This window comes from Antechinus flavipes, chromosome 6 (assembly GCF_016432865.1).
Source record: "Antechinus flavipes isolate AdamAnt ecotype Samford, QLD, Australia chromosome 6, AdamAnt_v2, whole genome shotgun sequence".
Taxonomy (NCBI): Eukaryota; Metazoa; Chordata; class Mammalia; order Dasyuromorphia; family Dasyuridae; genus Antechinus; species Antechinus flavipes.
Window position 1 is genome coordinate 154,322,824 of NC_067403.1, and position 27,098 is coordinate 154,349,921.

Below are 27,098 nucleotides of genomic sequence, written 5' to 3' on the forward strand. Positions count from 1 at the left end.
AAATGAAATACATAAGATTACAAAAGAAACCAATTTATTTTGAAATGCAGTTATCAAAATATTAAAGCCAAAATCTCTTAAGTCTTCCATTGAGAATCCCTCTTACATAGTTTAAGGATTTGTTGAAGGAGATGTTAGGGTTACTCAGAATGTCTTAGGATCCTACCTAGCTCTCTATGCTTTAAGCCATTCTATGCTTTCCAATTTGCTGATTTGTGGAAGAAGCTAAATATAGTGGCCTAGGAGCCCACTGCTGTGGTAGCCAGTATCTTTCAAATTTAAAACTAAACATAGCTTCAGTTGACTCAGAGAACATGGGAAGGTAGCTAAAGAAAGACTTTTCTTGTCCCTTCCCATGATTTCCAGAAATATTCATCATTAAAGCAAAAGAAAAAAAAATTAAAAACTAAATATTCTTTTCTGTTTGTAAAAAGGCAAGAATTTTGAATTTTGTACTTGTTACTTTTGTATAAATTTAATTTTTTTATTTTTCAATAATATAATCAAATAATATTATGTTATTATGGAACAATCATTAACAAGTCCCAGTTTTCCATTATGCCATCATCTTTTCTTTTTCTCTATCCATATTCTTCCTTCCTCACTCCCATAGTCCTACCTTACTTAAATCTAATTCACTCACAAGTCAAGACTGATGTCATTGATTCACTTTGAGAACAAAGGATAAGCAATAAGCCTACCTACAGTAAAATTCAAGAAAATGAACAAATAAGCAAAATTAAAACATTTTTCAGCAATAGAATCTTGATTTTAAAAAAAATTAATGGTAAAGGATAGAAATTTGTACTATGATATGGATTGGAGTAACTATTAGTAAAATTATATATTATAAATCACAACCAAAAAAAGATGAGCCTCTATCCAGCCATATCTTTCAATTTGTGAATTCTCATTTTCTTTATACATGATTTAAAAGGACAAGGTCACTTCCTGAGAGTCTATGTGGCTGGTTTAGGGTACAATATAACATTCTATTCAATTCTCCATTACTACCGAATTGCCTGTAGCATTTGGAGTACAACAAACCTTTCTGAGAGTAGTTCAGCTATTGGGACCCCAAAATGTCAAGTACAACTCACTGACACTCAGAAATATTCCACATGCAATTCACTCATACTTGAAACTGACCAAGCATAATGTTAACAAAATACAAAAATAAAATAAAATAAAATAAAAGAGGACTTGTTGAAACCCTTTGGAAAATTCACTCATATCATAAAAATGTGCTTAGAAAGAATATTTCCTGTGTTATTTAGGAAGAAAAGATGGTCAAGTGGAGAGAAGTTGAGTCATGGGTTCTCATGTCTAAATCACTCAGCTTTTGCTCCTGTTCTCCCATGTCAATGGTTTTATATATATACATGACAAAAGGAGGTCAAATTCATTTTTCAGTTTCTAGGGCACATGGTTAAAATTTCCTTTAACTCTATCTTTGAATAGGTGAAACTACAAAGGAATTCTGAATAGAAACTACTCTCTCCCCTCTTCTTTCTCCTTGTTCCCCTTTCTCTTTGTTCCTCTTTCTCATCTATATCATACTCAAAACAACTTAGGATCATGGCATAGTTTTTACAATTCTGACCTCCAATTATTTTTCTGGCACTTACTACAGAATAGAATTGACCCCTGCCTCTTTCCCAGAAACATTAAGAAATGGGTTAAATTTGGGAAATGCTTTGGAAAATGACTTTAACCTCATATTTCTATAGCAATGCAGCAGTACAAGTTATTATTGCCATTTTATAGATAGAAAAATGAGTCTCAAAGAGATTGTCTGTTTTCCATGGGACTCAATCTGAGATCACTTTCTACAAGCACATGATGATTGTGCCCTAATTAATATTCCATTTGATTCAGTTTCATTTTATGAGTTAGATAGAAATTATTTGTCAAGTATTGGTAGAAATATCTGACATTTCATCATTGTATTATAACAATTGTTTCTATAATTTTGTCAATGTGGCAAGTATAGACAATAGATGAGCAACTTACCACATTAAGAAAATGTCAAAAGCCTAGTTTGAAATCAGAAGCACAGTTAAAAGAGTGCTAGATTTTATAGATTTTAAGCTGGAACAGACCTTGGAGGTCATGGAATCAAATTAACTTATTATACAGGTGAGGAAACTAAAGCTGTGAGAAATTAAGTGAATTTCCCTGAATCACAAAACTAGTTACATGTCTAAGAATCAGAAAACCTGAGTTCTGATCCTTCTTCTCTCACTTACTACCTTTGTGATAACAGGCAAGTCCTTTAACCTTTTGTAGCCTCAATTTCCCTTTTGTAAAATGATGATACACTTGGCCATTGAGATCTCTTTCTACTTCATGACCAGAATTTTATCTCCTTTGTCATGGTATTTCTCCATTGAAATTAAGAAATTTTTATTAACATAAAAAATTAAAGTAAAAAAAAAATCTTTAAACAATTAGATGTTCATTGACTAACAAGAACAATCAGATTTCCTGGAGTCTTGGCATTTTAAGTTTTTTTCTTCCTACTCTTCTAGTATTTTTTTTTCTTCTGAACGGCATGCAAGCATCTTTGAGTTACTTCTTAATTCATGTTTATAAGAAGTCAAATGGACTCTATTTGAACTGAAATAAAATTCTGACATTTATCAAGAAGACTCAGCAAAAGAGAAAGCTCCTGAAAAGACAGTTGTTTCATCACTCATACTGTGTTGCCTCTAAGTTTTTTAGCTAACTTCAAGTTGACAATATTTCCCACCATGACTACACATGTTGATGTTTGACTTAAGCTTGGCTAGAATAGTTAAAAGAAAAAAAACAAAAGATTTCAAGCAGATACACATACTAGAAAGGATGTCTCTTTGACATTTGAAAGTAAGAGAAATGAGGTTGAGCTCTCCCATGTAAAAGGTATTGGGATGTGGTCCTGGTTTTACCTCCTCTGCTCCTGAACTACTCAACTCCTCGGTACTGCTGTACTGCAACTTCTCAGTATTATGATCCTCACTGGAATTGTTTTCTTTTTATCTTCAGATTGTATTCTCTAAATTTTCCTCTCTTTTAGGATGAATCCCCATGGAGGGTTTTTTAGCTCATGAGATGCTGGGAAGACAAAGTGGTAAATTTTCCTGGAAAACCTGTAAAATTTTCTATTAATAAAGAGATAATTAAATGAGTATCTAGAAAAGAAAGATGATAAGTTGCAAAGAATAGAGTCATTTAATAATAGTAATAATGATAGATAATAGTTATATAGTACTTACTATGTGCCAGGCATCATGCTAAGTATTTTACTACTATTATCTCATGTGATCCTTATAACAACCTTGGGAGGTAGATGCCTAACCACATTTTTACAGATAAGGAAATCGAGGTAAACAGGTTAAGTGCTTTGTCCAGGGTCACACAACTAGTAAGTCTCTAAGCCAGACTTGGACTTATTCCTTCCTGATTCTCTGCCCAATACCATATCCAGGAGTTTCCCTATCCTGATTAAACAGATATAAAACAACTAAGGCTATAGTTCACCAAGCTTCTTCTGTCTACATGTAAGTGTATTCTTTTCCTTTGAGTTAGAAGTCATACTTTTGGCTATTTGTGGTTAATAATTGTTTATTGTCAAGTAATTATTATATTATTTATAATTAATTACTAATTTAGTAGCTTCTCAGTAATTACCTGTCAATTCTATTCACAAATGCTTATTATAGACCTATTGTTTAAGATGAAGAAAAGAAATGTTACATGATGGATATGACTAGCTTTATTGCCAAGAAAACCTACTTTTTATAAGTTAAAAAGAAAGTAAATAAACCATAAAAAAGAAGAAAGAAGATCTACATTTAACTTTGACAAGTACTAGTTGTATGACCCTGAGCTAAGTATTAACCAATTAATGTGCTTAAGCAATTCTCTGAGTCTTGGAGGGATTTCTCACCTGATGCTACTCTACAGTTCCCTAAATCACAGAAATCATGGATCCAGATACTCTCTAAAAATATTCAAGATACTTTGCTAAGTACTTATTTTAGAGCATTATATAGAGTAATTGTGATCTAGGAAAAATAGCAGTTGAGACATCCAAAATTCATAGAAGACAGAATCCAAGAAAGGAACCATTAAAAAGCTGTTGGCTTCAAATGTCCATACAAACATGTTCAAAGCATCCAAATAAACTATACTGGATATCCAAATACAAGGAGGCAAATTTGACCACAGAGCAATCACTTATATTTGTTGGAATAACACTCATGACCAGAATATAGCCCTGGAAAGTTATGCTTTGTTCAAAAAGAATGAGGATAATTAAAGCCTGGTTGGGAGCAAGGAAGTGGTGAGGAATACAGTAGCACTATGTTTTAGGAAACTATCTGAAAAAATCCATGACCCTAAGAAAGAACAGCAGAAACAATTTTGTTGTCAGAGTATACTAGAGACTGCCTGGGCAGCAAGAGGAAATTGATGAATAATCATATCATAACCTTGACAAGATTACTAGGGGCCTTCCATTATTCAGACATCTGCTAGAGTTCTCTTTCTGCCAAAGCAGAGCACTTAATGACTTTGTTACTTGCCTTAATGATAATTGCATCTTTCTAAAAGAAGAGGATTTCCCTAAAGAGGAGAAATTCTATTCTGGACCTGAATCTCACTAAGAGGGAAGAATAGGTTGCTCAAGTGGAAACGATGGCAACTTTATTGCAAAATTATCTTCTACAATTTGTGACAAAACAAAAGAATAAGGCTGGCAGAACCTGAAATGAAACCTAGCTGTAAGGACAGATGATCTCAAAGAACCATAGCATAACAACTTAATCACTATCAGGTCTAGAGGGATTTGGGGGCCACCTCGTCCTTCCCTCAATAAAAGGTGCCTCTCAGTCCTGGATCCATAAAAGGAGACATCCCTCTCCCCCCTAAAAAAAAAACCTCTGGTTTTTCTCATATCCATTCTGAAGCCCCCAAGAAAAGTATTTAAAGCTTAAGTTTGACTCTTTTCTAAAGTATTCTAAGAGGGAGAGTCAAAAGGTACTCAATATATGACATAGAACAGTTAGATACTGATTTCTTTCCCAAGCAAGAAATGCTGAAAACACAAAAGATTTCTAGCACTTTTTGACAAACACATAGTAGTAAATTTATAACTACTATGATACTTTCCTATAAGACTGATATTGAGAACACCAGAGCATGACATTTTTTTTTGTGAGATTGATGAATCAACGTTTCTTGTGCATTTTAGCTTTGCACTGGTCCATATCTTTGAACAAGCTTGAACGCATCTTCCCATTAGAGCCATCTTCTCCATGAAACATTGTAGTAGTCACAGAGATTTCTTCCAAAGTAAAGCTTTAACAAACTGAGGGATCTAAGAACTCAGAAATTCTTAAATTTATAGTATTGTGGGATAGCTAGGTGGTACAGTACAGTCAAGATTCAGAAAGACCTGAGTTCTAATTTGGCTTCAGACTAGCTGTATGACCCTAAGCAAGTCACTTAACCCCAACCACCTCAGTTGGTTTTCTCAGGAAAAGAAAATTACAGGATTGCCTCCAAGACCAAAAATACTCATGTTGGGATCCTTTTCAGTCACTATGTTCAGAGAACTTACAGGAACATTAGGATGAATCCAATGAGGTAACATTTAATAGGGAAAAATAGATTTGGGGGAGGTTATAATTACTTCACAAATAGTAGATAAGAAAGACATAATTAGATAGCAATTTGCCTGAAAAAAAGATATTGCAGAAGAGCCAGTTTTTAGTTCATTTCTTTTTCAGTTAAGTCCAACTCTCCATGATCCCATTTGGATTTTCTTGTCAAAGATTCTATAATGGGGCAGCTAGGTGGCCCAGTGCATAGAGTACCAGCCCTGAAGTCAGGAGGACCTGAGTTCAAATCTGGTCTCAGACACTTAACACTTCCTAGCTTTGTGACCCTGGGCAAGTCACAACCCCAATTGCCTCAGCAAAAAAAAAAAACAAAAAAAAAAAAAAAAAACGATTCTGTAATATTTTTGCTATTTCCTTCTCTAGCTCATTTTACATATAAGAAAACTTAGGCAAATAGAATTAAGTGACTTGCCTGCAGTCACACAACTACTAAGTGTCTGAGGTCAGATTTGAGCTCTGAAAGATGAGTTTTCCTGACTCCAAATCTAGTATTCTTCCACTATACCACCTAGTTACCCCAGAGGGCTGTTAGTGGACTGCAAATTAAACTTGATTCAGCAGTAATATGTATGTGGCAGAAAGAGACATAAAGGAAGGAGGGAGACAAAAAGAATAAAAGAGAAAGAGACAGAGGAGAGGAGGAAAATAGAGAAAAGGAGAGGAAGAGAGAGGGAAGAGAAGGGAGAGGAGACATAGACAGACAGGCAGACAGAGACAGAGGAAGGAAGGGAGGGGAAGGGAAGAAGATAGGGAAAGAGAGAGAGAGAGAAAGAAAGAGAGAGAGAGAGAAAAGAAGGGTAAGAGGGAGAAAGTTATAGCTTCCATAAATAAAAAGATCATAATTCCAATATATTGTCCTGGTCCCTCAGTAGATGGTGTTCTTTCTGCATTCTTTTCTGGATGATCCAGTTTAGGAAAGACATTAATAAACTGGAAAATGTTCAAAGAAAAATAACCAAAATTGTAAAAGACATTAAAGCTAGCTCATATGACATTCAGTTGAAGGAACCTAAGAAATGTTGATTAGATTAGGTTTTGAGAGGACACATACATTTTGTTTTCAACTACTTGAAGGGCGTTTGTTATGAGACAGAAAGAGTGAGAAGCAGAAACAGTAGGTAGAGATTTTTAGACTTTTTGTGTTTGATCCTAGAAGGCAGAGCCAGGAGCATTGGGCAAAAGTAGCAAAAAAGCCAGTTTCAGCTTGATGACAGGAAAAAAGAGAAACAACATTCTAATAAACAGAGTGGTTTATAAATGGAATGGGCTTCTTTAAATTATAGAAGGTTCCCCAACATTGAATGTCTTTAAGCAAAATCTGGATGACCGCTTGTAGGATATCTTACAGTGCACAGCTCTTTATCAGGTATGGATTTAAATAGACTAAAAGTTCACAGAATATGATCCAGGGTCATTTCTGGTCCAGTGTAAAAATTATTCTCAGCTTTGTCTGTACAAAAACAAGCATCTGGTCAGATTTAGCTCACAGACAGCTGACCACTGGCCTAGTTAGACTAGATGGTCACCAAGATTCCTTCCGATTCTGAAATTCTATGATTTTCTAACACTTCCTTCTGCAATATGATGTGTTTAAGCAGAATTATTTGTTTGTTTGAAGTAAACATAAGGAGATGGTCTGTATCCAAAAAAAAAATACAGAATTGGTCAGTTAAGAAATATTTACTAAGTATCATATGATAGACATTAGGCTAAAAAATGGGTCAAAAGGAAGTTCCTGCTTTCGAAGAACTTACAATCCAATGGGAAAATAATAAGCAGACATAAATGTACAAACAAGCTACATAGAAGATAAATAAGACAAAATTAAGAAAGGGAAAGGACAATAATTCAGAAGGATTAGGAAAGATTTCAGGTAGAAAAAATGAGCATTTATTTGGAACTTAAAGGAAGTCAGGGAAGCCAAAAGGTAAAAAGGAACAAGGAGAATGTTGCAGGCTTGGAGGATAGCCAGAGAAAATTTCTGGAGCCCCAAAAGATAGATTTTTTTAAATGGAACTGAAAGGAGACCAGTGTTACTGGATCAAAGAGTACTTAAGGTATAAGAAGACTAGAAAGGTAGGAGAGTATTATATTATGGAGGGCTTTGAATACCAAACTGAGGATTTTGCTTTTGCTCCTGGAGGTGGTAGGGAGTGATTGGAGTTTGTTAAGTAGGAAGGTTCCTTGAATGGACGTGCTTTAGAAGCATCACTTTGGTGTCTTAATGGCTGATGGATTGGATTGGGGAAAAGACTTGTTAGAAAGACCCACCAGCTGATAATTACCAAAAGAGTGATAAGGATCTGTACCAGGGTGGTGATACTGCACCAGTATCAGAGGAAAGAAAAGGACATAATTAAAATTAAAATTCTTGGTCCTGTAGGTGTCATCATAAATAGATCTTGGAGTTCTATTCACTATATTCATCCTCGTTCATGACAAAATATGAACAGGCTGTCACTTTTTTGCCATCTATTATTGCCCTAAAGGTCAATTAATCAATCAGTAAGCATTTATTAAGTTCCTTCTATGTGCCAGGTACTTTATTAAATCATGGGAAACAAAGACAAGAGACTATCTCTTGTTTTTAAAGGGCTCTCAGTCTAATGTAGGAGACATACAAACAACTATTTCTTCATTCAGTAAACATCCATTAAGCACTTACCATGTGCCAGGCACAGAGCTAAATGCTAGGAATAGAAAAAGAGATAAAATAAAGTCCCTCCTTCTAAGAGCTTACAATCTAATGGAAGAGACAATACTCAAATAAACTATAGAAAGGATCAATTGGAAATAATAAACAAAGGGAAGGTATTAGAATTAAGTTTCTTGTAGAAGATGGAATTTGAGCTAAGACTGAAAAAATACTAGTGGAGGAGATAAGAAGGGAAAAAATTCTAGATATTAAGGAATACCTGTGAAACTGCCTAGTCAGCAGATAAAATACAAGGCAGGAGGTTGTTGTTTTGTTCTACATTCTTGAAGAGGACTATGACATCAGGGAGGTAATGCCATGACATGCAAGTAGATTGGATTTAAGTGAGGAAGTGCTGGGCAAGGTCACCTGGCTCACTTTCCTCTCCAGAGCTATTCTGGGTCCAATGCAGGGGTAACAGCAAAAAAATGGAAAAGTAAGAGGAAGACTTTGAGTGAAGGATTTGAATGCCAAATAGAGGATATTCTGTTTGATTCTGGAGCTAATAGCAAACTAACAGAGTTTATTGATAGGATGTGTGACATGATCAAACCTGAAATTTCGAGAAATCAATTTGACAACTGAGTGGAGGATAGACTACAGTGGGAATAGACCTCTGGCAAAAAGAATAACTATAAAGCAATTGCTATAGAGATGAGATAATGAGGGTTTGCTACTAGGCAGTAGCAGTGTCAGAAGAGAATTACAGAGTACGAGCAAGAAATGTTATGAAAATAAAATCAACAGGATTTGACAATAGATTGTACATAAGAAGTGAAAAAAAGAGTAAAGGTTTGAGTATGACACCCAAGTTTCTAGCTTGGTAATTGGAAAGATGGTTTATCTTTGACAGCAATAGGGAAGTCAGGAGGAGTGGGAGATTTGTAATAAAAAAAATTAAAAAGAAAGAAAATGCATTCTGTTTTGAACATGATGAGTTTACAAAATCCATAAGATACTCATTTTGAAGTCTAATAATCATTTGGAGGTGCCAGATTGTACATTAAAAGAAGTGTTAAGACTGGATAAGTGGATAGAGATGATAAATGAATTCATGGAAGCTGATGAGATCACCAAATGAAAGACTATAGAGAGATAGAGGAGAAGAGGACAGAGCTTTGGGGAATTTTACTATATCATAACATGACTAAAAGTCCAGGAAAGGAGACTGAATGAATAGTGATAAAAGTTGTGGGAAGAAAACAAAGTATTTTCAAGTCACGAAGACCTAGAGAAAAGGAATATAAATGAGAAGAGGATGGTCCATAGAATCAAAGTTTTCAGAGGACAAGAAAGAAGAAGACAGAGATAAGGCCCTTAGATATAGAAATTAAGATATCATTCATAACATTGGAAAGAACAGTTTTAGTTGAATAATGAGGTAGGAGGTCAGATTGTAAAGAGTTAGTTAAGAAGAGACTGAAAAGAAAGGAAATGGAGATTTTGATTGTAGATACTTTTAGCTGCAAAAGGTAGGAGGCGTATGGAACCACAGCTAGCAGGAATGGATGGGTGGATCCAATGAGGGTTTTCTGAGAAGAGAAGATCTGGGAATACTTGTTAACAATAGGAAAGCAGCCTCTAGATAGGGAAAGGTTGAGAGATGGTAATGATAGATAAAGAAACATCTCTTAATAGGAAACAGAATTCAAAAAACCTGAATGATGCAAGATGAGGAGAGGAGAAAAGGAAGGTCTTAGTAAATGACCTCAGTTTTTTCTGTGTACAAGGTTGTCAATAGAAAGGATTGGGGAGGGCAGCCAGTAGAGATTTGAGGACGGATGAAAAGGTGTGGAAAATCTACTGTGATGAATCACTTAGGGAGATACAAATGCATTGCCTTATTACAGTGAAGTCCCAGTTGGAATTGTATAACATAATTTTGTAGTGTATCCATTCAGCAGGTTTTTGTGATTTTTTCTAGCTTCATTCACCATCATGTGAACAAGAAAAAACAGTTGAGAATAGTAGTAACAAAGCAAGAATAGTATTAAACCCAAAAGTGAGGCTTGGCAGAGGAAGTTTGGTAATAGTTAAGGGAGACAAAGAACTTGAGAGAAGAGTACTTTCTAAAGTATGGGGTGTGAATGATCATCAAAAACACCAGATCTTGTCTTTCTTAATTATTTTTAAAAACCTTTTGGACTTTTGAATTCATTTCAATTTTTTTCTAAAGATGGAGTATTACTAAAGTAAGATCTTTCTTAACGTGTTCTTTTTTTAAAACAGAGAAAGAAGTTAGGCTATGAGGAAGGGGTGAGCTAGGAACAAGGAACCGTGGGAGGTGATAAGCACCTCATAGAGTGTTCACAGAAGGAGCTAGGGTGCTCAATAAATATTATTGACTGCCTATTAACAAGAGGGAAAAGAGTCTACAGGGCGATGGTGTAGGAGGAAGAAGGCGGTTTTGCTAATAAGCCTCATGGCAGGGGCTCCACAGAATAGCTATTTAAATGTGCCAGAGCCCCAATCCCTACAGCCTCCTCAGAAATTCCCTGAGGTTCCCAATTTGAGAAGCATCATCAAAATGAAACTTATTTTCCTTTGTGTCAAAGGAGGATAAAAATAAATCATCAAATACAAAAATTTTCTATTCCCTTCAGATAACAATTTCTTTTCCCTAAAAAGGAAAAGAAATGACCTATAGAAATGGCATTATAGCTCAGTATCAAACTTAGAAAGAGCTTCTCCTGAAGTTCAATCCTGACAGACTCAGAGTTTCAGCACCACAATAGGAAGTGATATGAAGGACTCTCCATTGTTGTCTCTGGGACCACTTGCTTTCTGGTTTTTGGAGACAGTATATCCCATAAACCCTTGGTCAATTGTTAGCATGACAAATAAATGGCTTAACCAATCAGTCAGTCATGTACTATTAATCAAGCACCTATTTATTGGGAATTTTGTGTGTGTGTGTGTGTGTGTGTGTGTGTGTGTATGTGTATGTGTGTTCAAAAAACTATTCACTGAAAAGTCAAAAACTATAGCTGAAGCTTAAATTTTTTAGTCATTATGTAAGAATGTAGTATGCATTAAAAAGATCCTGATGTTGGGAAAGATTTAAAGGAAAAAGGAAAAGGGGATAGCAAAGGATGAAATGGATAGATTATGTCATGGAAACAATGAACATGAATTTGGATTAATTTTACAAAATAGTAGAGGATAGGAACCCTGGTATGATGGAGTCATGAGGTATTATACATGACTCAGTGACTGAATAGTAACAATATGCAAGATGATTTCAGAAAGATAGGCAGTAATAGCTGAGGAGATCAAGAAATGCTCCATAGAGAATAGAGGCATGTGATCTGGGCTTTTAAGAAAAATAGGGAGTCTAAGGAATGAGGAACAGTTATTACATTAGAAATGTAGTACCATTTATGTACACTAGTGAGAACAGTTTGATCTCTCATATGTGTGAAGAAGAATAACAAGTCATAAATCTGAAGTTATTCTAAGATTATATGATGATAGATTTACAACTGGAAGGCTTCCATCTAGATTGTAATTCAGATAAAGAAACTGAGGAAGGGGGAGTAAGTTAGGAATTTCATTCCTGATTTTACTGATTACAAATTGTCAAGTGCTCTATGTACCATGAACTATGTTGTAAAGGGTTTTGAATACATAACAGAGGAATTTATATTTTATCCAAGAAGTAATAGAGAACCAATAAAGTTTGTTGGTATGGGGAAAGGCATGATGGAACCTATGTTTTAGCAAGATCTCTTTAACAGATAAGTAAACAGGGGATTTTTAGGGAGAAGCTTGAGGCCAGAAGATTAATTAGGAGGTCATTAGGTATGAGGTGATGAGGAACTTAGAAACTGATTAGTAGTTTTGTAACTAATAGTAAGACTTCTTCCTCCCAATGTGCATATTATTACCTTCTTGACTTGTAAAAATGGCTTTGGGAAACTAATAAGAGGACGTCTTACCCATGAGATGAAATTGATGCTTTTAAGTTGATGAAAATGAGGGAAAATTGGCTCCTTTGTAATGTGTTCAATTCAGTGTCATAGTTCTGTTTAATAATTGTACTGGTTCACTTCAGATGTCTATGTAAATCTTATGGGCATAGGCACCAAGGAGTTAATTTTTGGTTTTCAGCTACATTTGATTTTAATTCACATCTTTACTGTTGCACTAGCTTACTGTACAGACCTTGTATCACCTTAATTTTTTTTAATGATAATTAAAACAAGTTTTATCAACTCTTTCTAAGAAGGGCGGCTCAGAAACAATTCCCTTATTTGAAGAGGCTAAAGATAAGTTTGACAAGTAAAATGTTGCTGTCAACATTTCAAAAAGGAAAACAGTTTCTAGTGAATTAGTCACATTTTCACCTTCTCCGCCTCTGTTCTTCTGCTTAATTTGACTTAATGTCTTGAATATGCAACACTATGTAAATTTTCTCCCATTCAGCATCATTTTCATTCCAAAGCAAATTCTACCAAAGTTGTTTCACTAACATTAAAAAATAAAAAAATGGATAGAGATGGTGTCTTGGGGGAATGTTAACTGTTGGATGATTTAAAGAATCTTCAAAAATGATGAGGGTTTTGTAAGGAGAGAGAGAGTTCCATTTGGATTGTTATTGTTATTATTATTACTATTATAAGATAATGACAACTCATAAAGTATTCAGTTTTATTCTTGATCAACACTTGTAGAAAAGAAGAGAAAAAAATACAATTCCATTATTCCCTTGTTCTCAAAGAAAATCATGATATCAATAAGGTGATATCATGACTTGCAAGTGAATTGGATTAAGTAAGGGAGGGCTATGGAAAATCACCAGCCTTACTTTCTCCTTCAGAACCACTTATGTCCAGATGACTGGAGGTGACCCTGGATGCAGTGAAAGGGAGACTTTAGTCTTTTTAAGCCAAAAAAATGAGGAAGGTATCGAAGTTGACAATGTTAGAATTGCTTTGATAACTTTTTCTCTTTATTTTGATGCACAGAAAGTTGATCAAACATCATTTTCTTTCAAAGTGTTTTTAAAATCATAGTAAAACATTTTCAAATATGTCAATGATGGTACCTTATTTTATTATTTAGTCTCTCATTAGTCCAAGCCTGAGGAAATCAAATATAGTCCTTCTTTGAAATATGATATTCTCTTTGAAAATTTAATCATTTAGATGATGGTCAGAAACAGCTACACCCAAAGAAGGAACACTGGGAAATGAATGTGAACTATTTGCATTTTTTATTTTCTTCCCGAGTTATTTTTACCTTCTGAGTCCAATTCTCCCTGTGCAGCGGGAGAACTGTTCGGTTCTGCAAATATGTATTGTATCTAGGATATACTGCAACATATTTAACATATATAGGACTGCTTGCCATCTTGGGGGGGGGTAGAGGGAGGGAGGGGAAAAAAACGAAACATAAGCGAGTGCAAGGGATAATGTTGTAAAAAAATTATCCTGGCATGGATTCTGTCAATACAAAGTTATTATTAAATAAAATAAAATTTAAATTTAAAAAAAAAAGAAAATTTAATCATTTAGGAACACCATCAGTGCCCAAGATTGGTCTGGGAATAGCTTAGGCAGAAAAATAAGAAGTAAGTTAGGATAATTTTAAGTTGATTTTTCTGATTATTCTTCAAACTCTATTTGGTTTTGGCTTATTTTGGGGAGGTGATTTGTTTGTTGTTTTTTTACCAGATGCTTATAGACCATGCAATCCAAATTTCAAAATCTTAATACTTACTAATTCCTACTAAACTTATTTTGTCATTCTTATAAAGACTGTCCTCTCACACTATTATTTTTTCTATTGTTGTTCTTGTTGTTCTTTAGTTTGGGGAACCAAACAGGTTTAACTGACGTGCTGGGTCACACAGCTAGTAAATGTCTAAGGTCAAATTTGAACTCAGGTGCTCTTGACTCAAGGGCTGGTGCTCTATCTATCATATTAATCCAGGACTATACTATTTGTTAGAAATTCTCTTTTTCATAGAGGAACAGAACAAGGGAATTATACAACAATTAGCCAATTAGAAGCAACTTTGAGCCTCAGAAATGCTTCTAAACAACCTAACTGACCACTATTTTTTAAAATTTTATTTTATTCTCAATTCAGGGAACAAAACAAGCATCTCCCTAACAGTATAATAAAAAAAAGATGGTTACATAGGAAACTGCCAATCTACCATGTTCAATTTGCTATTGCCTCCCAATATACAACAATTATTATATAAATTTATTTCCCCCTCTTTTTTTCCCTTCCCCCCAACCCAAGATAGGTGGTGTGTGTTTGTGTGTGTGTGTTAATAATATTAGTCATTATTATTATTATTTATTATTATTACTCCACATTGTTTATCTTTGGAGTTGGATGGCATTTTAGAAATCACCAAATTCAATTTACCAGTTTTATAGATGAACAAACTGAGGCCTGGAGAGATTTAATGACTTGTCCAATGCTACATAGTTAGCAAATAGAAAGTTTGTTAAATGTTCTTTTCACTATATTATAGTTTCTTTGACTTTAATCTGAAACAAGACCTGTATCTCAAAATGTTTAAAAGAAAGAAAACAGTAATTTGAGAGAAAACAATAGGCATGACCAACAAGGCAAAGATAAGCATGGCAGTATAGACTCATAGGAACATAGATCAAGATCCTGAAAGAATGGCTGAGATCATCTTTTCTAATCCATTCATTTTCCTGAGCAGGAGACTGAGGTAAGGAAAGTCAAGTGACTTGTTCAAGTAGTATAGTAGAACATAATAGAGTAGTAAAGTAGTATTTTTGTCCTTTTACATAATTTTTATATATTTCCACATTTAATAAAGTGCCTACTACATGTTAAATACTGTGTTAATTACTTTACAAATAATTATCTCATTTGATTTTCACAACAATTCTAGACAATTAGGTGCTTTTATGATCTTCATTTTACAGAAGAGGAAACAGAGTCTGTCAGATTTGCCCAGAGTCATGTATGTAGCTCCTGTTTAATGTCAGTATAGAACTCAGTTCTTCCTAACTCCAAGTCTGGGGTGTCTCAGAAACAAAGATAGTACTAGGCTTCCTGCATTGAGAGCAATAACAGCAAGGTGGTGTGGTAGATAGAGCACCAGGCTTGTTATCAGAAGAGATTCTGAGTTCAAAGTTCTCCTTAGATGCTTAATAGTTATGTGACCCTGGACAAATCACTTCACCTCATTTGCCTCAGTTTCCTTATCTGTAAAATGAGCTGGAAAAGGAATTGTCAAACTATTCCAGTCACTTCACCAAGAAAACCCCAAAACAGATTCACAAAGACACATGGAACAACAGCAGCAACTAGCATTTGCTTTAAGCTTTACAAATATTATCTCACTTGATCTCCAAGACAACCCCAGAAAATGAGTGCTATTTTTATATCTTCATTTTGCAGATTGAGAAAGTGAAAAGACAAAGGTCAAGAGAATTCTTCAGGGTCACACAATTATTAATGTCTGTAGGAATTCACGTCTTTGCAACCAGCACTGTGTCTACTGTACCACCAAGTAGAGACAAGATTGAAGTTTGCCTCTGATTTCAAATTCAGTATTTATTCTACTAAACCATACCCATTAATCCTATCCTAATTCATTCCTGTTTTTAATGAAATACCAATAAAAGCACCAATGAGGTACTTCAGAGAATAAGATGGAGTAGGAGCAGAATTTATATGAGAAAACAAACAAAAAAAAAAAAAAGAATGTTAAGAGAATAAAAAGGAGGAAGGATGTAGACTGCCAGATCTCATTCTATTCAGGGAAAATCAGCAGAACTATTCGCTGGTGAATAAAAACATAAAATAAATCAGTGGAACAAATGGGAAAATTGGGTAGCAGTACGGCAAGGAATTATTTATAAACAACTATGGTTGACTCTGTCCTTGCATTTTTCTTGTGCCCTTTCATGGCAAGAAGAATAGTTCAGGGAGCCACACAGGAAAGAAAAAGATCTTTTCTGATGCAGAGCTAGGATCCAAACCTCACAACTGTTACTGTTTCCCTTATGCCCAACATTTAAAGCTGAACAGGTTGTGATATATGAAGATAATGGAATATTATTACGCTTTAAAAATAATAAGCAGGAAGACTTCAAAATAATCTAGAAAATCTTACATGAACTGATGCAAAGTAAAGTGAGCAGAACCAGGAGAATATTGTACACAGTAACAACAACATTGTGTAATGATCAATTATGAATGACACAATAATCCAAAACAATTCCAAAAGACTCATGGTGGAGCATGGTATCCACAGTCAAAGAAAGAAGTAAGAAGTTTAATCCAGACTGAAGTATTCTATTTTCAATTTATTTTTCCCATCCTTTGGATCTATTTCTTTCTTCACAAAACTAATATGTAAATATGTTAACCTCTATCAAATTGCTTCTGTCTTGGGAAGCAAGGAGGTGAGGGAAAGAGGGAGAAAATGTGGAATTCAAATTTTAAGAAAAATGAATGTTAAAAGTTGTCTATACATATAATTGGAAAAAATAAATTACTATTTTAAAAGGAAAAAAGGGAAAGTTTTCCCTCATTAAGTAGAGATATATGTGTATGCTTGTGCATATATACACACACATACAGAAAGAAAGAGATTTTTGAAGAAAGGTTTCTATTCCAGTGTTAATAGTATAAAATGTCTGCTAATATCTATAGGGAGGAAAAATAATTAGCCACTTTCTAAATGATTTTTCTCTTTATTGTACCCAAAGTCAATTAACTAAACGTTTCTTCTCTTATTAGACTATTAGCTTTCCTGTCAGTGAAAATAATCATTAAACTTCATAATAATAACATCCTACATTTAGTTTCTAAGAAAATCAACTCTACAAGTATAGGAAAGGACAGATTTAGTTAGTTAGACTTGAAATGGGGAATCATAAGTCCATAACAAGCTATATTATCATGGGAAAACATTAACATCTTATAGCCTGTTTCCTTATAAGAATTTCTTATTTAGGGGGAAGAATTTTCAACAAAAATGTTGTAAAGAAAATGTGTTTGCAAATCTTAAAGCATTATATAAATGTGCATTATCATGATATTGAGGAGGATGAGAATGTTGGTGATAAAGAAAAATATATAGAAGTGTTGTTGTTTTTGTTATTATTTCTTTTTTGTCATTTGATTCAGTATGAGTCAAATGTTATGTGGTTAACAAAAATAGCTAATGTAATCCTAAACTACTGCTATAGAAATATACCATTCAAAGAAAGAAGGATAATATTCCCCTTGTACTCTGAACTCGTTAGAACATATCTGCAGTATTGTGTTCAGCTGTGAGCATCTCATTTTAGCTGATAAATGAATAAAGTGAAACATATTCAGAGAAAAGGAGAACAAGGTGGTGAAAGATCTGACATGCAATTCCAGTAAGAAAGTATTTGAAGCATCTATAAATTATTACCCTGAAGAAAAGACTTGAGGAAAATATAATCAATGTCAGCAATTATTGGATAAACTATTAAAGAGGATAGGAAGTAGGTTTATTCTGTGTATTTCAAGTGGCTAAAACTAGGACCAATGGATGGAAATTATGAGGAGGAATGTTTCAACTCAATAAAAAGAAAAACTTTCTAACAATTAAACTGTGCTAAAATTTACTATGAAGTGTTGTGAACTTCCCATCACTAAAAAGATTCCAGAAATGACTTAATAAATCAAGACCTGCAAGGGATTGTTATAAAATGTACTTCTTTCTGAATTGAATGTTGCAATGGATAGTCTGAAAGAATTCAAAACTTCTAACTCTAAGGTTCCATGATATTTAATGAATAACCTAAACTTCTATGGTTTGTTCTTTATGGAGATAGGTTAAAATATATCTCTTTCCATTGTTGTTTCCCATACAATAATATTCCCTGTATTCCAGATAGATTATTTGAACAGTTATTTTCAGCTGTGTCTGACTTCACAACTCCATTTGGGGTTTTCTTGGCAAAAATACCAGTTTGCTATTTCCTTCTCCAGCTCATTTGAGAGATGAAAAACTGAGGCAAACAGGGATAAGTATGTTGCTTAGAGTCATTCAACTAGTAAGTGTCTGAGGCCAGATTTGAAAACAAGACTTTCTGATTCAAAATCCTTTATTTTATTTCATCACTAACTGTAGAAGACCAATCATCATGCATACAACCATAGAATCACAAAGTTTTAGAGATTTCATTTCATTTTTTTATCCAATACTCATGTGTCATAAAGTCAAAAGTCCTAATCATCCAGGTATCTTATTCTAGACACACATGGTCAATCCCTTTCATAAAATGTGATTCACAAAATTAAACACATAACTCCACATATGTTGCAAACAAAAAACAGTGAGAATGTTGCCACCTATTCCTTATTTTATATCACTCTTCATTTAGTCCAAAATTACATTTGTTTGTTTTAGCTTACAATTTACTAAAACCTCTAGATTATTTTTTTCCTCTTCTAAACCACACTTCTTTTTTTGTACCTAAGTACACATTTATTCTTTTAAACCCAAGACTTTATATTTCTCCATCTCAAATTTCATCTCTTGGGCAAAAGTCTGATATCCAAGAAAAACAGTGCTGACAAAAATATTAAGTGCTCAGAGTGTAGGAAGAATTTTTTTTAAATGCCAACTATGAGTAACCATATGAAATAATGCTCAATTTACTAAAACAATAACTATTTTTTAAAAAGCAAATGCAACTTTTGATTTTATATCCCTCTTTCAAGTGATAGACAAAAATGGTCAATGAGGGAGAGTATATAGGAAAACAGACACATTAATAGGGTGTTATTATAGTTATTATTTCAGCTAATCAACAAGAAAATTCACTGAAAGTCCCTTCTCCAGGCCTTTGCTCTGCCAGAGTTCGTCACTGTTGCAGTTCTTCTTATATCTGCTTGCTCAGACAATAGGACATTGTCATCCATGTGATAATCATTTTTAATTCTTTAGAGATTGCTAAAGAATATTCATGAGCCATCTATCCATTAAGTTGCAATTTCTTCCTGATTTCATTTATAGCAAGAGTGTCAAGATTGAGGTGATTCAACTCCTCCAGTGGAAACAAGGACAATATCAGAATTGGATGCAAAAATTGTAGCTATCAAAATAAAATGGCAGTATGAAAAGCATAGCCAACTGTTAGGAAGACCAGTGATTTTGAAGTCAGATATCTTGGATTCCATTTAATTAAGGAATCCCTAAACAAATGATGATTCATAAGTATAATTGAATACTAATGTGTTATAAGTAATAATAAATGTGGTTAATACAAAGAATAAGAGAAATCTCCTATGAATTGATTCGTATTGTAATAGCTGGTCACATGACTTTTGAATGCTATAATTTTCTTCAATATAACACAAAAGAAATGCAGTTTCAGATGTTAACAGCACAAGCATTGAAGGTAGTAAGAAAGAAAATGGGAATTCAATAATTTGCATTTTGCTGGAAAAAAATACAAATGAGGAAAAAGAAAGGAAAAAATAAAGAAGATATTAAATTGTAAAAGTAAAGGAAGAAGTCTTATTCATTTAGTTCTATTGAAGAAAACACTTCAAAACAAAAGAAACAAAGCTCAGAAGAAGGAAAAGAAAAGAAAGAGGGGAAAGGAAAACAAAATAAAAATGAAACATCTTTTTTTTAAGGAGAAAAAGGAAAAACTTTCTTCATCTTCCAAAAGTTCGGGCTCCTCTAAAATCTGAGACATCCATACATTCTGCAGGCATTTTAAGAGATTTGAATATGCTTTAGTAATTATCATTTGTATTAAACTCATACCTTCCAGGTAAGCATTCCTTTATGTATAAGGCCAATATTGCTTTTGATCTGCCTACATTTTGACTATAAAGTAACAAGAAAGATTATCATAAAGTTTAGAAGAAATGATGTAAAAACAAAAAAACAAAAACAAAGCTTTCAAAAACTATGCATTTCCACTATTGATAAGATAAATGCAAATTAAGACAACTCTGAGGTATAATCTCACACCTCTTAAATTGGTTAAAATGACAGGAAAAGATAATGATGAATGTTAGAGGGAATGTGGGAAAACTGGGACACTAATACATTGTTAGTAAAGTTGTAAACTAATTCAACCATCTTGGAGAGCAATTAGATATTATGCCCAAAGGGCATACTACCACCAGTGTTTCGACTGGGCTTATATCCCAAAGAAGTCTTAAAGAAGGGAAAGGGACCCACATGGGCAAAAATATTTGGGCAGCCTTTTTTATAGTGGCAAGAAACTGAAAACTGAGTAGATATTCATCAGTTAGAGAATGTCTAAATAATTTATGGTATATTAATGTTATAGAATATTATTGTTCTATAAGAAATGATCAGCAGGATGATTTCAAAGAGTCCTGGAGAGACTTACATGAACTGATGAAATGAAATGAGCAGAACTAGGAGATCATTGTACATGGCAACATCAAGATTATACAATGATCAATTCTGAGGGACATAGCTCTTTTCAACGATGAGATGATTCAGCAACCATTCTGGAAAGCAATCTGGAATTATGCCCCCAAAGTTATCAAACTGTGCATACCTTTTGATCCAACAGTGTTACTACTGGGCTTATATCCCAAAGAGATTTTAAAGAAGGGAAAGAGACCTGTATGTGCAAGAATGTTTGTGGTAGCCCTGTTTGCAGTGGTTAGAAACTGGAAAATGAATGGATGCCCATCAATTGGAGAATGGCTGGGTAAAGTGTGGTATATGAATGTTATGGAATATTATTGTTCTGTAAGAAATGACCAGCAGAATGAATACAGAGAGACTTGGAGCGACTTATATGAACTGATGCTAAGTGTAATGAGCAGAACCTGGACATCATTATATACTTCAACAATGATACTGTATTCTGATGCGAGTGGATGTCTTTGAGAAGATCTAACTCAGTTCCAGTTGATCAATGATGGACAGAAGCAGCTACACCCAAAGAAAGAACACTGGGAAATGAATGTAAACTGTTTGCATTTTTGTTTTTCTTCCCGGGGTTATTTTTACCTTCTGAATCCGATTCTTCCTGTGCAACAAGAGAACTGTTCGGTTCTGCAAACATATATTGTATCTAGGAAATACTGTGACAGATTTAATGTGTATAAGACTGCTTGCCATCTAGGGGAGGAGGTGGAGGGAGGGAAGGGAAAAGTCAGAACAGAAGTGAGTGCAAGGGATAATGTTGTAAAAAAAAATTACCCAGGCATATGTTCTGTAACAAAAAGTTACAATTAATAAAAAAAAAAATTAACGAGATGATTCAGGCCAGTTCCAATGATCTTGTGAGGAAGACAACCATCTACACCAGAGAAAAGACTGTGGGAACTGAGTGTGGTTCACAACATAGTATTTTCATTCTTTTTATCATCATTTGCTTGCATTTTATTTTCTTTTTCATATTTTCCTTTTTGATTTGATTTTTCTTGTGCAGCAAGATAATCATATAAATATGTATGCATATATTAAATTTAACATATGTTTTATCATGTTTAATATATATTGGATTACTTGCCATCTGAGAAAGGGGGTAAAAAAGAGGGGGGGAAATGGAACACAAGGTTTTACAAGGGTTAATGCTGAAAAATTATCCATGCATATGTTTTGAAAATAAAAAGCTTTAATTAAAAAAAAAACTATGCATTTCATTATACTAGATTCAACCCAGTAGCCTAATCTATCAAGATCATGTAGGAGATGAGAGTCCAGAATTCAAAGTAGTGCAGATAAAATGCTAGTCTGGAAGTATTAATTCCTCATTTCAAAATAAGCCACATCAATAATGCCTTGTGAAGCCGAAAATCATTATTGACAACTGGTTGTTGTGTCACAGTATGTGTGTGCACACATATCAGCACTTCAAGCAGCAAGACGAATTTATTAACAATACCCCCATACCCTTTTCTTGGTAGGGTTGCCCCAAGCACAACACTGCCTAACAGATTTCACCTCCACAGAATATATATCCATCCATTCTATAAACTGGAGGAGTTCATGGTATTTACTGTATTTCATTCATGCTGAGTATTTGATGTCAATTGAAGGTATTTCAGCAAATTTCAAGGTGCAAAGTGGTTTTAACAAATTGACTCTGAACAGACAGAAGACCAAATCAATTTCTGATTAATTAATGGTTACAAAACTCAGCAGAATCTTCCAAACTTATCAATTACTACTCTTTTCAATTAGAGGCTTTATTGACTAAGTTTCTACTTTGGATTCATGTTATTTCCTGAATTGATGATGTCAGCTGATTTTTAATACCAATTCTCCCAGCCATTATCTTAACAATATTGGCAAAGAAGGAAGATTCAATATGTGATTAAAATAATGAAAGTATTTAGTTGTTTTTTAATATTGTGAAGAGGCCAAAAGAAATAATTTTTAAACCTCCAATTATCCTAATAATTCATTGATCAGCAGAACCATAGACTGTATGATTTTAATATTTTAGAAAAATACTAAATTGCAAACGCCACACATTTTTTTGAGAAAATTATGTTTCCCACATGTCAATTGAGATATCAATCTACTTTCCACTAGTAAATTTTCCAAGATATACATAGATTTTCTTTGAAAATTTCATATTTTATGTTTGTGGAAGCCCTCTTTGTAGTGGCCTGAAACTGGAAACTGAGTGGATGCCCATCAACTGGAGAATGACTGAATAAATTGTGGTATATGAATATTATGGAATATTATTGCTCTGTAAGAAATGACCAGCAAAATGATTTCAGAAAGGCCTGGAGAGACTTACATGAACTGATGTTGAGTGAAATGAGCAGGAGCAGAAGATCATTATATACTTCAACAACAATACTATATGATGATCAATCCTGATGGACGTGGCCCTCTTCAACAATGAAGATGAACCAAATCAGTTCCAATAGAGCAATAATGAACTGAACTAGCTATACCCAGGGAAAGAACTCTGGAAGATGACTATGAACCACTACATAGAATTCCCAATCCCTCTATTTTTGTCTGCCTGCATTTTTTTATTTCCTTCACAGGCTAATTGTACACTATTTCAAAGTCTGACTCTTTTTATACAGCAAAATTACTGTTTGGACATGTATACATATATTGTATTTAACTTATACCTTAACATATTTAACATGTATTGGTCAACTTACCATCTAGGGGAAGGGATCGGGGGAAGGAGGGAACAAGTTGGAACAAAAGGATTTGCAAATGTCAAAGCTGAAAAATTATCTATGCATATATCTTGTAAATAAAAAGGTATAATAAAAAAAAGAAATTTCATATTTAAAAAAATATACTTTAATTGCTCCTCCTTTTCAAAACTATATTTAACACAGGCACTGTTTCCCTTGATATTTTTTTTTACCAGTATTTGATTTGGTTTTTTGTTGTTATTATTTGGAAGGTTATTTGTTGTTATTTGGAATGTGACTTATATGCTCTTTATTTTGTCCAAATCTTTGATTTCACTGATATGGAAAATTCCTAACCTAAGGAGTCACTGCAATGACAAAGATTAACAACCTATCTTAAGATATTTATCTGGGGCTGGATGACTAGCTTAGGATCAGAGTTAATATTTGTCAGAGGCAGAATTTGAACTCAGGTCTTTCTGATTCTAAAGGCTATCCCTCTAATCACCTGTATTACACTGTTTTCCTGGTACTTATGGTAAGCATATAGGATTATAAATGTAGAGATGCAAGGGACTTCAGCAGCCATCTAATTCAACTGCTTTATTTTACAATCAACTTGTAAGCCAAGTGAAGTGACAAAACAAGAGAGCTGTTCCAATTGGCTGTGGTATTTTGACATTTCCTTGGGATTTTGTGTAGGGTTTGATAGTTGTTTTTTTTTTTTCTAGAAATTGAAATAAGTATAGCTTTGTAGCCTATTCTTAAGGAAAAAAAAAACTTTTCAGGGATTAATGGAAAAAGGCCTCAGCTTTAGTCTTGACCAGATCTCCTTTCTAGCACCTTTGATTGAAGAAGGCCCTTCTAGACTCTGTTAGATTCCCATTGGTATATTAAAAAGTGTCCTTGGATTCTCTGATGATAGTATCTGCATAAAGAGTCGAGAATATGGACAGAGACTTATCATGCTTAAAATAAACACAAATAAGAGAAAATAACTTTGAGCCCAATTTCCCCTTGATTCTATACTTTGGAAGAAATTAATCAGAAACATTTGGGGTGGATATTTTATACCAACTATGTTTACTGTATCCCCTTTCTAAAAAGAATAACTTTGCAAGATTGACCAACTAAATGATTCTCAACTCATAATCTTCAGAGGGAAGCATACCAATGGAGGTTCAAGCCATTGGAATTAGAAAATTACTCTTGACCCATGAAGGGTACTTTTTGAATCCTGAAAGTTAGAAGTAACTAAGCTGTGGGAATCTAACTAATTAGCAAGAATGGAACTTGGGATAAGGAACTTCAGGGAATCCAGTGACTACATTAGAATGCAAATCCCCAAAGGTAGAATGTTTGCAAAACTTTCTGAGTTTTCATTTGACATTTAGCAGACAAAGTTAGCTCTCCATCTATAAAAGAAGATGAGAATTATCTATACCTACTTAACAAGACTGATATGAAGGAAAAAAGAATGCAAACGAAGCAAAATTATTTGGCATTTATTATTATAGCCAGAGGAGGGTGGTTTAATATGGAAAGCTCTTCTCAGAATCAGGAAAATCAAGAATCAAGTCACACCTCTGACATATACTGATTCTATATCTATGGTCAAGTTGAGTCACTTCTTAGAGCTCCAGGCAACTCTCGATGATTTTAGGAAATAAACCAGTTCTGACCTGCACTGAATAGAGAGATTATCTATTAGAATTCTTATAAGGTGCTAAATCACTGGAATTGATAGAGACAATGGTTGTTTAGCAGGGTATTTAACAGTTCTCTAGATGTACTTAGTACTTACTACAATTCCACAAGATTCACACCTTTAGGAGAGAATATATAAACTTGGAGCCTCAACCAGGATTGACTCTGGGAGATTCACAAGCAAGGATTCAGTCGAGGAGATTCACAAGCCAGAGATGGCAGTCAGGCAGAACAAAGGAAGACAGAGAAGTGGTGGCAGGCTGTCCTGTGGAGAACACTGAAACTAAGATCCAGAAGGCTTCCAGAAAACTAGCTGAGCCCCAAGTGAAGGAGATAAGATTTTGGAAGAGACAAAAATCCTTTGATTTGGACTTTAACTCCTGGCTGCATTCGGGGTGATTACTTTGAACTAAAACGAAGGCTGCTTCCAGAAGCCCCCCAAGAAACCTGCTCCCAGAGAACTTTACATTTTAGAGGAAAACATTACCATTATCTATATTTTAAAAAATCCCCTTGACTACTCTATAAACTTTTTTTCATCATATGATCCTATCAGTTTATGAATACAAACTTTCACACTGAAAGACATTTCCCTATACCCATGTAGTAAAAGAATTGGGTAACAGCAAATGCTGACATGAGAGCTGGCTTCAATATTTGAAAGCTATCATTTGAAAGATATGAACTGATTTTTTCTGTTTGTACCCGAAAGGGAAGAATAGGAATGATAATGGGTATTCCTTTTTTTTTTCAGTTATGGGTTGTACTAGATGGCTGGTGGATATTTTCTAATTCTCGTATTCTGAAATTCTATAAAATCAAATGTCTCCTGCTTCATGTACTTGCCCTCACACCCAGATTAATCAGAATGCCAATTTAGATGGTAATAGACATCAAATAATATTACGTGTGTATCCACTTTTATCTTTCTTTTTTTTCTTTTATTTGTGCTTTTTTTTTTACATTTCTATCACTACCAATCTATCACCTCCCCAAATATACTAAGAAGGCTTCCTTTAAAGTGCTCACAGTTTCTTATGCAATAAAAATATTCTTCAAATATTAACATGTTTATAGGTACTGATGATTAAGTTCTTAATAAAAAATAAAAGTTAAAACACTAAAGATGTTTAAAGATTACTTCAGTTTTTCCATCTATGAAATGCATCATTTGCTTTACTTAAGGGAAAACAGTCATCAGTCTTGCTGAACACTGGAAGGGAAACATGAATCATTTCTATGCAAATTTTTAATATTTACCTAAGTGCTGGATTTAGCATTTTTAAGGGCCTGGGGTTGATAAAATAAAATATCATGATTTTAGTAAATCAATGAGGCCTGGTATCAGCAAGCCGTTTTTCTAGACAAGAAAGAATTATATGACATAACAAATCAGTGGCACAAATGACAAAATTGAAAACATAATAGACATCCTACTCAGAAAATAAAATAGTCAAGAATTGTTGTTAAAGAAAATGACGTACAGCAATCCAGCAACATGGAGATGTCTACATTAAGGTTGAGATGTTTGGGCTCAGTGAGTAATGAATTTTATGTGTTTTTCAGTGTTTCAGCAGAAGACCAGCAGACCCCTGCTTGAAGGTGACAAGCTTCAGGCTCCTGTCAAAAAGTCAGGTATTAAAACTAGCCAATATTGCTGATTATTTCTGGAAAAGCACCATGAGAATATTTCCTTGGCTTCCTGATGCTGGCAAAAGCCTCCTAGCTATGGAACAAAAGCAGTTGTTTGATTGGTTTCATATAATTTTGCATTGGTTAAGTTGTATTCCAGTTATCCTTTCCAGGAAGAGCAATGAAACAAAAATATGTTAACCTAAGAAAGCCAGAAATGGACTTGGGAGAATGTGGTTTATTTAACCAACTATTTTCTGTCATGCTAGACTTATGATATCATTAACATAAGAAACTTC

The 27,098-nt window shown here is 34.1% G+C and overlaps 1 protein-coding gene across 1 annotated transcript in view; it reads left to right on the forward strand.

Annotated features, from left to right (window-relative positions):
• The window catches only part of BANK1 (B cell scaffold protein with ankyrin repeats 1), a 400,016-nt gene that overhangs the window by 342,831 nt on the left and 30,087 nt on the right, over positions 1-27,098 (forward strand). The window contains exon 11 of the mRNA XM_051965591.1: positions 26,734-26,802. Within this exon, the coding sequence (XP_051821551.1) occupies positions 26,734-26,802 (69 nt within the window). The remainder of the gene's footprint in view (positions 1-26,733; positions 26,803-27,098) is intronic.